This window comes from Anguilla rostrata, chromosome 5 (assembly GCF_018555375.3).
Source record: "Anguilla rostrata isolate EN2019 chromosome 5, ASM1855537v3, whole genome shotgun sequence".
NCBI lineage: Eukaryota > Metazoa > Chordata > Actinopteri > Anguilliformes > Anguillidae > Anguilla > Anguilla rostrata.
The window spans coordinates 62628596-62642553 of record NC_057937.1 but is presented as its reverse complement, the minus strand read 5'-3'; the positions used below and the strand labels follow the sequence as shown (position 1 = coordinate 62642553).

The 13958-nt window shown below is 47.9% G+C and overlaps 1 protein-coding gene across 1 annotated transcript in view; it reads left to right on the top strand.

Moving 5' to 3' along the window:
• Positions 1-13958, top strand: part of LOC135256188 (tetraspanin-5-like) — a 25428-nt gene extending 11470 nt beyond the window's left edge. Inside the window, exons 3-10 of the mRNA XM_064338031.1 lie at positions 3544-3690; positions 6227-6396; positions 7902-8076; positions 8482-8529; positions 8834-8950; positions 9523-9584; positions 9865-9922; positions 10508-13958. Coding sequence (XP_064194101.1) covers positions 3544-3690; positions 6227-6396; positions 7902-8076; positions 8482-8529; positions 8834-8950; positions 9523-9584; positions 9865-9877 — 732 coding nt within the window. The 3' untranslated portion in view covers positions 9878-9922; positions 10508-13958. The remainder of the gene's footprint in view (positions 1-3543; positions 3691-6226; positions 6397-7901; positions 8077-8481; positions 8530-8833; positions 8951-9522; positions 9585-9864; positions 9923-10507) is intronic.

The following is a 13958-nucleotide window of genomic DNA, read 5'->3' as shown; positions in this document are numbered from 1 at the left end:
GGATTTAGACTGCATTAAAAAAATTGTTTCTGTCTCCCTACTGCTAAGGCTGTCGCATTCCAGTTTGATGCATCTCCTATAAATTCATTTAATGGGTCATGTGACCGAGTAGGCTGCTGTGGCAGTGGCTTTCTGTGCTGAAGAAACAGCAGCGCTGGAAACTCCTGTTCCCAAACGCTGCCTCCTGTAGTTAAGAAGCAGAGAGGGCTGAGGGAACACTGGAGCTGAGTGGAGGATCTGGGGGATGTTCCTCAGACAGGGGTCATGGGGGCTGTTCTGCAGTTAGGGGTCATGGGGGCTGTTCTGCAGTTAGGGGTCATGGGGGCTGTTCTGCAGTCAGGGGTCATGGGGCTGTTCTGCAGTTAGGGGTCATGGGGGCTGTTCTGCAGTCAGGGGTCATGGGGGCTGTTCTGCAGACAGGGGTCATGGGGGCTGTTCTGCAGACAGGGGTCATGGGGGCTGTTCTGCAGACAGGGGTCATGGGGGCTGTTCCTCATACAGGGGTCATGGTGGCTGTTCCTCAGACAGGGGTCATGGTGGCTGTTCCTCAGACAGGGGTCATGGGGGCTGTTCTGCAGTCAGGGGTCACGGTGGCTGTTCCTCAGACAGGGGTCACGGTGGCTGTTCCTCAGAGAGAGGTCATGGGGGCTGTTCCACAGGTTTAACGGCACATTCACGGACTGACCGGCCTGCTGCTGGGCCCTCAAAACCACGGTCCCTAGGAGCGCTTCTCACTTTGGACCCAGGAAGTGTGGTAAACACAGAAAACACAGTCTTAGTGAGCTGTTCCCGGAAAGCGTGGTGTAATGAGCATGATTGTGGCTTTGCTAGTTATGACTGATAAATACGTGTCTTTGTGGTGCTGATTCATACACAGCTGCACTACAGTCTTTGATGTGATGTGAAGCTTTAGTTTCCTTTTGAACTTTTGATCAGTCGCTGTAATAGTTAGAACCGTCCGGGAAAAATATAATGAGTTCTGCACAAAGCGGGTGGCACAGTGCTGCAGTTGTCTCAGAAGCAGGAGGTTGCGGGTTTGAGTACCGGCTGTTCTGGGAGCCTGCTTGTTCTCCCTGTGTTCGGATTTGATCTGGTTTGCTCTCACGATCTACAGACAGAAAATTTGTCTCCCTGGCTAACTCTGGCTCATTCACGGAAATGTTATTAATGTGAAAATTAAACTGTCAAATAAGCCAATGAATTAAGAACACGATTCACATTTTAAAAATGTGCATTCCTTTGTTTACACACACAATGGAGTCTGCGCTTTTTCTTCTCTGAGTTTCTGGGTCTTTTAAGTGTGTAGCTTTTGGACAGGAAGTCCGTCATCCGGTGAATAGAGCCATTTCAGTCACATTTTGACTCATTCTTGGGAGCCAAAAATGAATTCACTTGAACGGGGGTTGTAGTGAAGTTGACTGCACTATGTCTGTGAATGGAAGTTTGAACAGAGAGGAAGTTTGTGGGCGGCGGAGCTGAAAGCTGGAGATTGTTGGATTTTTGAGTTCCCTCTCTAAAGTGGCGGGGATTTCAGACTCAAAAGACTCGCGTTCCGCTGGGGAACTGTCAGCCAGCACCTCCACTGAAGCCTATTTTTCACCTCCAACTTCAGAAAGTGAAAGCGAGTGACACTGCGGTGTAGTTTAAAAAAATATCTGCTCTTATCGCTGCGTGTAGCATTGCAGTGTCGCCCCCTCGTTCTCTGTTGAAGGCAGAGCTTGGCTTTCTCAGAACGCCTTCGCTGCCAAGCCGGCCGATGAGGTCATCCTGGGAGAGAGAGGCCTTCTGGGAAGGCTACATGGAAACAGTGACAAAACAGAACTTTGTCTTTCAGTCAACAAACCAGAGCGAGGATGACTGGGAAGAGGGGCGGGGCTTATTGCCCATGAGAGAGAGCCTCTGTTCTTTGTAGATGTCTAACTCAACCGCTGGAAATGTAGAAAATGCACACCCTTTGTCCCTATGGATGAGAGCGGAGTCTTTGGACTTTCTGTTTCTCTTTGGACATCCTGTCTCACCCTTGTTGCTTGGTTTCAGAGTTACTCTGATATTACTCACGACTCAAAACATTTCCCCTCTGATGTTTGAATGAGGGAAATGATTCAGTTGAAATAAAGACTTAAAACACTTGATCGGTTTTCAGTGGAAAAGGAGTGGTGCCCGGTTAGAGGGTGACATCACAGCCTTGACCGTTACTCGCTACATTTCGGCCATTTTGAGACAGATCATGTTCAGATAGTGGGGGGGGGGGGGAGAAGCCCACTCAGCAACTCACCGATTTACTGGTAAGTAACACAGCCCTCTTCCTTTTTAAGGACCCCACTCGCCAGGCAGCACAGCCTGTGTGCCTCCCCCCCAAACATAAAGACAGACTCAGGAGTTGAGTGAGTGTGTCCGCTCTGTGAGCTCGTACTTTGGCACTGAACACACAGGATGTGCCTGAGCTGTGTGAACAGGGTGGAAACCTAGCTGCAGGTCTGCAGGTGAGGTGTAGGTGAGGTGTACCTGCAAGTGAGGTGTAGGTCAGGTGTAGCTGCAGGTCTGCAGGTGATGTGTAGGTCAGGTGTACCTGCCAGTCTGCCGGTGATTTGTAGGTCAGGTGTAGCTGCAGGTATCCAGGTGAGGTGGAGTTGCACAGACTCTGTGCTTCTCTCTGCAGTTACAGTTTGGTGATTTCAGGCGTTTCGCAAATGTTCTTATCCAGAGAAACTTACACAGCTTACATCCTTTACATTACCATTGATGCTCATATGATGTAATAACTTACATCATCGATTTCCGCATGATGCCATGAAGTACTTCATTGTTTATGTCCATATGATGTCATACATTATTGTTTATGTCCATATGATGTCATACAGTACATTATTGTTTATACCCCTATGATGTCACAGAGTACTGTACATTACTGTTTATGTCCGCATGATGTCATCTGGGTGATGAAACCGTGTTCTTGTGGCAAACGGCGACCTGCACACTGAGTTCCCCTGGCAGTCTCTGGGGGGGGGAAGGGGGGGTGGGCTTATAAAAAGGCGGTAAAAGCTGTTGACGTTTCCTGAATAAGAAAGGCTAAAGGCTTGTTCCCATGGGAACCCTTAGCTCCCAACGCTGCAGAATTAGCCTGACACATTTACAGCTTGCGTTCGGCCGTTCTTCAGTATGGCCCCTTTAGGAAATGGAGGAAAGGGCTGTATTATGTTCAGGTACAGTGCACTGTCAAGATAAGAAAAGATATTGGAGGAATTCACTATTTACATGTACTGTCAAAAACATGCAGCTTTCAGATATCACTGTATGCTTTTAAAAATACGTTTGCTGTGTAAAATATTTATTGGATTTTACAAACGTTGCTTTGAAAAATATTTGTCGTTATATTTTCTCATTGTGTAGGTCCAGACATTTACAAGACGTTGCAATATATTGCAGTATAGACACTGTATAGACATTCGTTCTGTATTAATTCTCTCTCTCTCTCTCTCTCTCTCTGTCCCTCTCCCTCTCTGTCTCTCTCTCACTCCCCCCCCCCCCTCCTCCTCCCATCAGGGGGTGCTGTCCAACATCTCCTCGATCACGGACCTGGGGGGCTTCGACCCGGTCTGGCTGTTCCTGGTGGTGGGCGGAGTCATGTTCATCCTGGGCTTCGCCGGCTGCATCGGAGCCTTGAGAGAGAACACCTTCCTGCTTAAATTTGTGAGTAGCCCCGCCCCCCCTCTGACCCAGGGTCCCTCCCCCCACTGCCCCGCCCCTCCGTCTCACTGTCCCGCCCCCTCTTGAGTTCTGATTGGCCGTCCCCTGGTTCTGCCTGGCCCAGTCAGGGCGGGCCTCGTTCCCGTCGTCAGGACCATCTGGAAACGCTTCCTTCGGTTTGTCCCACTGACAGGGCCCTGTGGTAACGGTCGCCTAGGCAACGCCGTTGGCAACCCTCCACATTTTCCTGGGAGCAGTCTCTCTCAAAAAGAGCGGGAGAGAGAGAGAGAGAGAGGGAGGGAGAGGGAGAGAATGAGAGGGAGAGGGAGGGAGAAAGAGAGAATGAGAGGGAGAGAGAGAGAGAGAGAGAGAGAGAGCGGGAGAGGAAGGGAGAAAGAGAGAATGAGAGGGAGAAAGAGAGAGAGGGGGAGAGAGAGAGAGAGAGAGGGAAGGGAGGGAGAAAGAGAGAGAGAGAGAGAGAGGAGAGAGGGGGAGAGAGAGAGAGAGAGAGGGAGAGAGGAGAAAGAGAGAATGAGAGGGAAGAGAGAGAGAGAGGAGAGGGAGAGGGAGGGAGAAAGAGAGAATGAGAGGGAGAGAGAGAGAGAGAGAGAGAGAAGGAGAGGGAGAGAGAAAGAGAAGCACTCCCAGGCAGATCTGTGGCCAGCCTGAGGGTGTTGTTCTTTTGGATGCTGCTCCCCCAGATCAGAGTCCAGATCACACATTTAGCCCTTTATCAGAGTCCAGATCACACATTTAACCCTTTATCAGAGTCCAGATCACACATTTAACCCTTTATCAGAGTCCAGATCACACATTCAGCCCTTTATCAGAGTCCAGATCACACATTCAGCCCTTTATCAGAGTCCAGATCACACATTCAGCCCTTTATCAGAGTCCAGATCACACATTCAGCCCTTTATCAGAGTCCAGATCACACATTCAGCCCTTTATCAGAGTCCAGATCACACATTCAGCCCTTTATCAGAGTCCAGATCACACATTCAGCCCTTTATCAGAGTCCAGATCACACATTCAGCCCTTTATCAGAGTCCAGATCACACATTTAGCCCTTTATCAGAGTCCAGATCACACATTCAGCCCTTTATCAGAGTCCAGATCACACATTTAACCCTTTATCAGAGTCCAGATCACACATTCAGCCCTTTATCAGAGTCCAGATCACACATTTAGCCCTTTATCAGAGTCCAGATCACACATTCAGCCCTTTATCAGAGTCCAGATCACACATTTAACCCTTTATCAGAGTCCAGATCACACATTTAACCCTTTATCAGAGTCCAGATCACACATTCAGCCCTTTATCAGAGTCCAGATCACACATTCAGCCCTTTATCAGAGTCCAGATCACACATTCAGCCCTTTATCAGAGTCCAGATCACACATTCAGCCCTTTATCAGAGTCCAGATCACACATTCAGCCCTTTATCAGAGTCCAGATCACACATTAGCCCTTTATCAGAGTCCAGATCACACATTCAGCCCTTATCCTGAGTCAGATCAACACACATTCAGCCCTTTATCAGAGTCCAGATCACACATTCAGCCTTTATCAGAGTCCAGATCACACATTCAGCCCTTTATCAGAGTCCAGATCACACATTCAGCCCTTTATCAGAGTCCAGATCACACATTCAGCCCTTTATCAGAGTCCAGATCACACATTCAGCCCTTTATCAGAGTCCAGATCACACATTTAGCCCTTTATCAGAGTCCAGATCACACATTTATCACTTTCGTTGATTTTTTTTTGTTGCCATTTTATCTTTTTTAATGATTTACAGCTGGATATTGAGTTGTGTGACTCAGGTTAAATCCCTTTGCTCAAGGGGACAGGGAAAAGGGCACAACAGACAGTGCCCCTCCTGAGAATCAAACCTGCAACCTCTGGCATTAGACGCCTGTTCCTTATCTACTGTACCACACTGCCCCCTGCTGACTGCCCGAGTACAGCCTTCACCGCAGGACCTGAGTCAGAAGTATAATGAATTCAGAGAGAATGGCGATGGACGTGACCTTCAGTTTAAACTCTCATTCACCAGATACCTGATTACTGCTCTCTGCTTTCTCTCTGATTACTCTCCCAGTTTACACTTGGGACCCCTGACATTTTTTAAATTGGTGTAACGCACCATCAAGACACGACTAAGCGTACGAAGCCTTCTGTGACTCACCATGAATTTAATCACCTCCTCCCTCGTTTATAGGACCATATTAGAGTGGAACTTATTTTTCATGTACGAATTTGGAATCTGAGGCACCATATTTAGTTGAGTTGTTTTTTTATTAATTTTTTTAAATTTCAGCTAAAACAGGGTTTTCTGGGAGAAAAGATTGGTTGGGAGAATTGATTTGGTTAAAAGAAACAGTCGCATTTAGACCAGGTGAAGAGTCATTCATGGCTCTGGAGATTTAAATGTAATGACGAGTCACATCACAGGGATGCGAGTCTCTCTTGACCTGATTTGGGAGGTTCACTTGTCTTGTTTCTTGGGGTCCACCCTCCTCTCCCCTCTCCCAGTTCTCCGTGTTCCTGGGGATAATCTTCTTCCTGGAGCTGACGGCCGGCGTCCTGGCCTTCGTCTTCAAGGACTGGATCAAAGACCAGCTGAACTTCTTCATCAACAACAACATCCGGGCGTACCGCGACGACATCGACCTGCAGAACCTCATCGACTTCACCCAGGAATCGTGAGGTAGCCTTCCTGCCGCACTTCCAGCGCGCTGCGTGCTGGCTGCTTGCTGCCTGCTGCGCAGTGTTTCTGCTGTTGCTGTGCTGTGAAGTTGTGCTTTGTTGCTGTCTGTTGCTGTGTTGAAGTTGTTTTTGTTGCTGTTGCTGTTGTTGAAGTTGTTTTTGTTGCTGTTGCTGTTGTTGAAGTTGTATTTGTTGCTGTTGATTGTTGCTGTTGCTGTTGTTCTTTGTTGTTTTTGTTGCTGTTGTTGCTGCTGTTTTTGTTGTTGTTGCTGTAGCTGTTGTTGTTGTTGCTGTAGCTGTTGTTGTTGTCTGTTGTTGTTATTATTATTGGGTTTAATATTGCAGATTTTTTGCCATCCTAAACATTTTATACACACATTCTGTGTTTCAGTTCAACCAAGGAAGCTTTATGATTTAAACTGCTTTTGTATGAATACACCTATGATGTAGTAATGAGCTAATTTCAGTACTATTCTAACAGAACTGCCGGAAGGGACCACACAGAAAGGCGTTATCAAAGCTGCTGCTCGGCCAATAACATCTCATCTTGATGAAACCATAGATTTTTAAATGAGCAGAGACGTATTAAATATTTAATGCGCACTGGGGCATGAACGGTCTGTGCAGGTGAATGAAGCTGATTTTAATGTTCTCTTCCTGGGCCTGCAGCAGTTCCTGTGCTCAGCAGTGAAAACACAAGAACATACGCACTATATGAGCAAAAGTATCTGGACACCCCTTGGTCAGGGGCTGGTTTTCATGGTTTGGGCTAGGCCCCTTCCAGTTCCAGTGAAGGCAAATTCTTAATGCTACATCACACAGTCACATTCTAGATGATTCTGTGCTTCCCAAACAGTTTGGGGAAGGCCTTTTCCTGTTTGAGTGTGACAATGCCCCCAGGCACACAGCAAGGTTCATATACAAATGGTTTTGTCGAAAACGGTGTGGAAGAACCTGACTGGCCTCCAATGAGACCTGACCACAACCCCATCCAACACCTTTGGGATCAACTGGAAGGCCAGCTGTGAGCCTGCCAGTACAGGTCTGCTGGCTGAATGGAAGCAAATCCCTGCAGCAATGCTCCAACCTCTAGTATAAAGCCTTCCCAGAAGAGTGGAGGTTGCTATAGCGAAGGGTGGACCCAACTCCATATTAATGGCCATGATTTTGGATGAGATGTTGCATGTCAGGTGTCCACATGCTTTTGGCCATGTGGTGTATCATTTCTGGCTTTGAACTAGTGACTGTGTTTTGGTTCTGAAGGCAGAAGTCGCCCAATGAAATGAAGAATGCTGAGAAAGCACATTTCCCAGAGTATCAGTGTGAAACGGAGAAGTACATTTCCCATAGTGCACTTTATCTGGTGCGGATCGGATTGCTGAATTGGCTCTTGGGGTATTTCTGTGTGCAGTCAGCAGTCTCTCTCTCTCTCTCTCTCTCTCTCTCTCTCTCTCTCTCTCTCTCTCTCTGTCCCCTGTGTGTGTGCGTGCGTATAATGTGTGTGTGTGTGTGTGTCTGTATTTATAATGTGTGTGTGTGTGCACTTGCAGTGGGAGTGCTGTGGAGCTTTTGGTGCTGATGACTGGAACCTGAACATCTACTTTAACTGCACTGATACCAACCCCAGCCGAGAGAAGTGTGGAGTCCCCTTCTCCTGCTGCACAAAGGACCCTGCGGTAAATATACCTGCCCCGCCCCCTGCTCCGCCCTCTGCCCCGCCCTCTGCCCTGCCTGACCCCGCCCACTGCCCAATCAGGCCCCGCCCTCTGCCCTGCCTCACCCCGCCCTCTGCCCCACCCTGCCTGCCTGACCTGCCCACTGCCCAATCAGCCGCCACTGCCAACAGCCGCTCTGCCCTGCCTGACCCCGCCCTCTGCCCCGCCCTCTGCTCTGCCTGACCCAGCCCTCTGACACACTGGTCTGCCCTTTGCCGAAACAGGCCCCGCCCTCTTCCCCACCCTCTGATGATTTGGCTCTTTCATAAACTCCTGGGCATTCTGCTCAGGCAGTGCGGTGATAGCCAATATTTGGGAATCCAAAAAATAATAAAAAAAAAAAAACTGTTTTTTTGTACTTTCCAGGAGGATGTCATCAACACCCAGTGTGGCTACGACGTTCGAGCTAAAGAGGTGGGTCCAAGGTGGTTAAATCTTACACTGCCCCCTGGTGGTCACCCTCCACACATTACCTCTCGCACTCATAACTGTAGTCACTGTAGGCTTCAGTATGATGGTTGGAGAATCGTGTACTGTTTTGCCAGTTTACGTTAAATAAAAGTATATATTTAATTAGTGCGCTGACCTCACGTGGACTTACTAGAACAGCACTATCCGGAAGATTCCGTTCCGTGGCTTGGACGGGCGCGGCCGCCACGGTGGCCTCTGATTGGCTGCGTGTCTGACCCTTTGTTTCCGTGGCGATGTGTGCCTGCAGGACGCGGAGCAGAAGATGTTCATCTACATCAAAGGCTGCGTGCCGCAGTTTGAGAAGTGGCTGCAGGAGAACCTGACCGTGGTGGCGGGAATCTTCATCGGCATCGCGCTCCTGCAGGTGAGCGGGCGTGGCGGAGCGGGCGTGGCATGGGCGTGGCAGCATGGGCGTGGCACTGTGGGGTTCATAAAAATATGACTGAAAAAGCTGAAAGAAAGTTGTGCCCTGCCACACAAACTTCACTCAGACTCCGGGCCACACTGAATTTATTGCCCAGTTTAACAGAACAGAGAACTGAGGAGCAGATATTTTGATGTATTCTATCGATTACTCTACACCACTGGCAACCAACCCTGTTCCTGGAGATGTACTGTCCTGTAGGTTTTCACTGCAACTCTTAACAACGCACACCTCATTCAAACAGCTGGAAAGATCATTGAGTGGCTAATTAGTAGAATCGGGTGTGCCAAGTTAGGGTTGTAATGAAAACCTACAGAATGATAGATCTACAGGCATTGGTTTTTTTTGTTGTTGCCTGAAAGTGCGTGAGTTTAGGGTCTCAGTTTTTGCAGTATAGAGGTACAATCGGTTAAGAACAGGGTTTGGTTATTTAACATTCCTGAGATGTTGCCTTCATCTGAGTGATTTGCCTTTGGGTCCCCTTTGGTGAAGTTCATTTTTCTCCTGTGCAGATTTTTGGCATATGTTTGGCGCAGAATCTGGTGAGCGATATCGAAGCAGTGAGAGCGAGCTGGTGAGAGTGCCTCCGGACGCCGTGCAACTTTATTAGGATCCGAACACAAACACGCTGACATTCCGCTGTGTCTTCCTATCGGATGAGATTACTGCTTATTAAAAATTGGCACAGTTCCATTAAATATGTATTTTAGAGTATGTCAATTAATGCATAATGAATTTTACATGAAATGAATTCAATTTAGCTGCATTAAATGAATACATTTATAGTTCTCTCATTCTCTCCCTCTCTCTTTCTTTTTTCCTCCCTCTCTCTCTCTCTCCTCTCCTCTTTGCAGTCTGTTCACCTGAGACCACGGCTCCCTCTCTCTCCTTACCCCTGACCTGACAGCGCAGGTAATGACTCTCTTCTCCCAAAAACAGGGATAGTGGCGCCACCTAGAGGCCAGGGGACAGAATGCAGGATGTGGTCTGTTCCATGCGACAGGCTGTTGTTTTGCCATAGAGTGAGATGTGCTGTTATCAGCTCAGTAAAAACCCTGCCGTGCGCTCGGAAGAGTGAGGGTGTGACACAGCAGTCATCCTAAAACTGCCCTGGATTTGGGCACCTGCAAAATTACCTGCATGATGTTTACCGTAAGACAGTGATTCTTAAAATATGGGTCGGGACCCCAAATGGGTCATGGCGGTATATGGGGTGTGTCCCGGAATGACTCTGTAGTCCTCTAGGTTATGCTCGTGTGTGTGCTCACTGAAATCTATGAAATGTTTATAATCAGGGTTCCGATGATAGGAAGTATTTCCAATTTGGATTCAGATATTAAAAAGTTTTAAGAGCCAGCGCTGAATGAAGTGATCTGCTGTGCGTAAGAATATAGTGAGGGCTGGTGTGATCGCCATCACTCATTTTCGGGGTTTGGGGTTCATTTTTGGAGCTGTAACCTGAGCCCTCGTCTGTGTCACCCCCCCCCCCCCCCCCAGGTCATCGGGACGCTCACCTGGAGCTCGTCAATCGGGATGGGAGGGGCGGAAATCTGACGTGTACAGAGAAGACACGCCCCATTCACCTTTTATTACCTGTAAATATGAACACTTTTGTAGCTGGTACACAAGTTTTTAAGAAGATATTCAGCGGTGTCAAACACGGCTTGTAAGATAAGTAAAAAAAAAAAAACGAAAACAAACATAAAATCTAAAAATCGTGGGTGGGGTGTGGGTTTTTGTCTAAATACACTGCATGCCTACTGAAAAGGCATTTGCTCTCCTCTCTCTGCACTACTCAGTGTAAAAAGGATGTTTTGTGTGTTTGTACATACTGAAGAGGGGTGGTGTATACAATAGGTCGTCGTATTTGTACCACTTTAACACACGCCGAGGCTAGAATGTTAGCGATAAAAGAAACCGTACTGTACGTTAAAATAACACACTCGTGACACTGGGGTCCACAGGGTCATCGTCCGATGGCTAATGTCCATTACAGGAGTCTGCATAAGTACTTTAATTAACTGGGATCGTCACCCTCATGAAATGACGTTGCATCTTATTGATTTTTGTGTTTTTCTAAGTCTAATCTCACCTGCTCTGTTCTGCATGTGAAACACGCCTCTGGTTCAGCTAAAATGCATCACTTGGTGCAAATGTACCCAGGACGGAAGGCAGATCATTTAACTGTATCTGCAGGGGTTTTTTTTAACCACATTATCAATGGAAAGCTCAATTTAACATCAAAATGAGATTTTAGGGTGAAGTTCCCAAGCAAAGGGTATTTCAGTTTATGAGCTTTGTCGTGTTTCCCAGATGACATCATTTAATTAACTTAATTTTATTGTATTTAATAAGGATATCTTATTAGTCTTATTAGCAACATGGTGCGGGGGCGGGGGTTCTGCCTCCAGTAGGCCCCTCGGGCTTCTTTCTTTGCCTCCGTCGGGACTTTGCTGTAGAGCAGTGGCTGCCAAACTGTGGGCCGGACGGGCACACGACCAAACGCCTCAGTGCTGCACGTCCCGTCCTGGGCCTCTGCGCCGTTCCAGTGTGTGGATGAACTCCACGGCCCAGAATCCCCCAGAATCCCTCAGAATACACGGCCCAGAATCCCCCAGAATCCCCAGAATCCCTCAGAATCCACGGCCCAGAATCCCCCAGAATCCCCTAGAATCCCTCAGAATACACGGCCCAGAATCCCCCAGAATACATGGCCCAAAATCCCCCAGAATCCCACAGAATACACGTCCCAGAATCCCTCAGAATACACGGCCCAGAATCCCTCAGAATACACGTCCCAGAATCCCACAGAATCCATGGCCCAGAATCCCTCAGAATACACATCCCAGAATCCCACAGAATACACGGCCCAGAATCCCCAGAATCTTACAGGGCGACACGCAGTTGGTTGTAACATCGCCCCCCGGGGGTTGGGGGTGGGATTACAGGGGCTCCCCGCTCACCAGCAGCCCTCGCTGGTCGATCTGGCGCACGCAAGAAGCGGCTGGGGGGTTCTGGGGGGGTTCTGGGGGGGTCCGGAGGGGACCACATGCCCGCCTCTGCTCCCCTGCACCGCTAGCGAAGGTCCCAGCCGCGGGCGCTGAAGGGCACGAGCGCTCCACACGGGCGGGAAAAGCATAAAGCGAAACTTCCTGTGCGGGTGAACCCTTTCCTTTGACGTTCCTGTTCAGATTGAGTCTGTTGTGTGCCCCGCACTAGCTGGAGGGCACACGCATGCAGTCGCGTCAACGTGGATCCACTTTTGAGCGCACGCCAGGCTACAGTTTGGCCAGCGGTGAGGGGCAGAATGCGGGTCATTAAGAGGCCTGTGGACTCGCAGAACACTTTTCAGATCCATCGCTCTACAGCAAACAGCAGCGCCACAGCAGAACGTTTACCGCCAGGGTCAGACATGTCAGTACGCACAACTTCAATATCAGCATTACGATTTCAGACTGTGCCAAAACATACCGCGTAGCAAAACCCGTCGTTTCCTCCGTACGGTTAAAGACCAAGACTTCGCAAACCTGTGTGAATACTGCTTCACATCCAGCGGCATCCTGGCAACTTCTAACGGACACTATATTTTGCGTAACTTCGGGCTGTGTGTGAGATTTTTTAACACCTTCACAAGTGTGTTATTACAAGTTTATAAAGGTAGTTATACGCAGATAATTTGCTTCATAATAGCAGGACAGGGATTGAATGTTTTTTTCATGGGGTTTAAATTTATTATTGCTGTAAATCAGTGTTTTTTTAAGCTCTACATGCACGCTGTCATTAAGATGTGGAAGTCCTTATGAAATTATGCACTGTAAAGTGTTAGCAAATGAAAAGTTTTGAAAAGTTGATCGGAATGGCCTTGTTCTGTCATACGATTCCAAACATTTGCATCTTTAAATGCTCTGTCAGCTAATTATGTAAATGATCTCTCCTCGAGTGCCATACATAAGTAATCAAGACTTTAAACTTTCTGTTGGTTGTGTATGCAGATTTGAAACTAGGAGGGTTGTAAATATGTTAAAATTTGATGTGTGTGGAAGCAGGCCTCAGTCCTATCAGAAAAGAGTGAGGTGTTTGTTTTTTATACCGTTCACCAACAACAGACCTTCCTCTGATTGGCCCTTTTGCTGAGAACCTTGAAGCTCATTGGCTGTCAGAGGCATGTGGTGAGTGGCTGGCAAATCAAACGACCTCTCAGCTGGTGGGGAGGGTCTCTCCATGGTTACACCCTTGCACTTTCAGCTAAGTGAGAGATGCATATGTTTGTGATTTTTGTTTTAAACAGTGGCTTTAAACATTCTGTTCAACAGTAATTAAACCTACGCTCTTTATTATTCCCCCGATGTCGTCTATTTAGTGCCTAGATGGACAATATTTTGGACGTCGATATGGGTCTTTGCCATTTTAGACCAATACACTGTCCATCCGTTAAATGCACCGCACTGGGGGCAGAAACTGCAGCGGGTTTTCTGATCGTTGTCGGCTGTTTCATCAGCCTGCAGCCGCACTGTTCCAGTGTGCGCCCCCCTGACTGCACTTTGTGCTGATAATTTTTCCTCAGCATAAAGGCGTATACTTTTATTTAAAAAAAAGGAAGATTGCAAAAATCCTTTCCTTTCGATGTTAAGTGATGTTCTGAACAGGAGCTCTGATGCGGTGTGTCTGCTCTCTGTGCTCCTTCAGTTCTGCATGGAACCAGTTGGACCAGCACGCTGCTGGCTGGCTCAAATTCTAATTGCCATGGTACTTATGCAATAAACATGGTCACCAGCAGAGGGCAGTGGAACTACTTCAGTAAAACAGGCCTACTAACGCGATAGCATTTGCTTTTGTATTCTTTGTGGATAGCAGGTATGATGAAAATGATTTGGATTGCACAGGGTCTTTAAAATTCAGGTTTACTTGCCGAGTACATCTGCAGCTCCCCCTGTCATCTGCCCCCCCC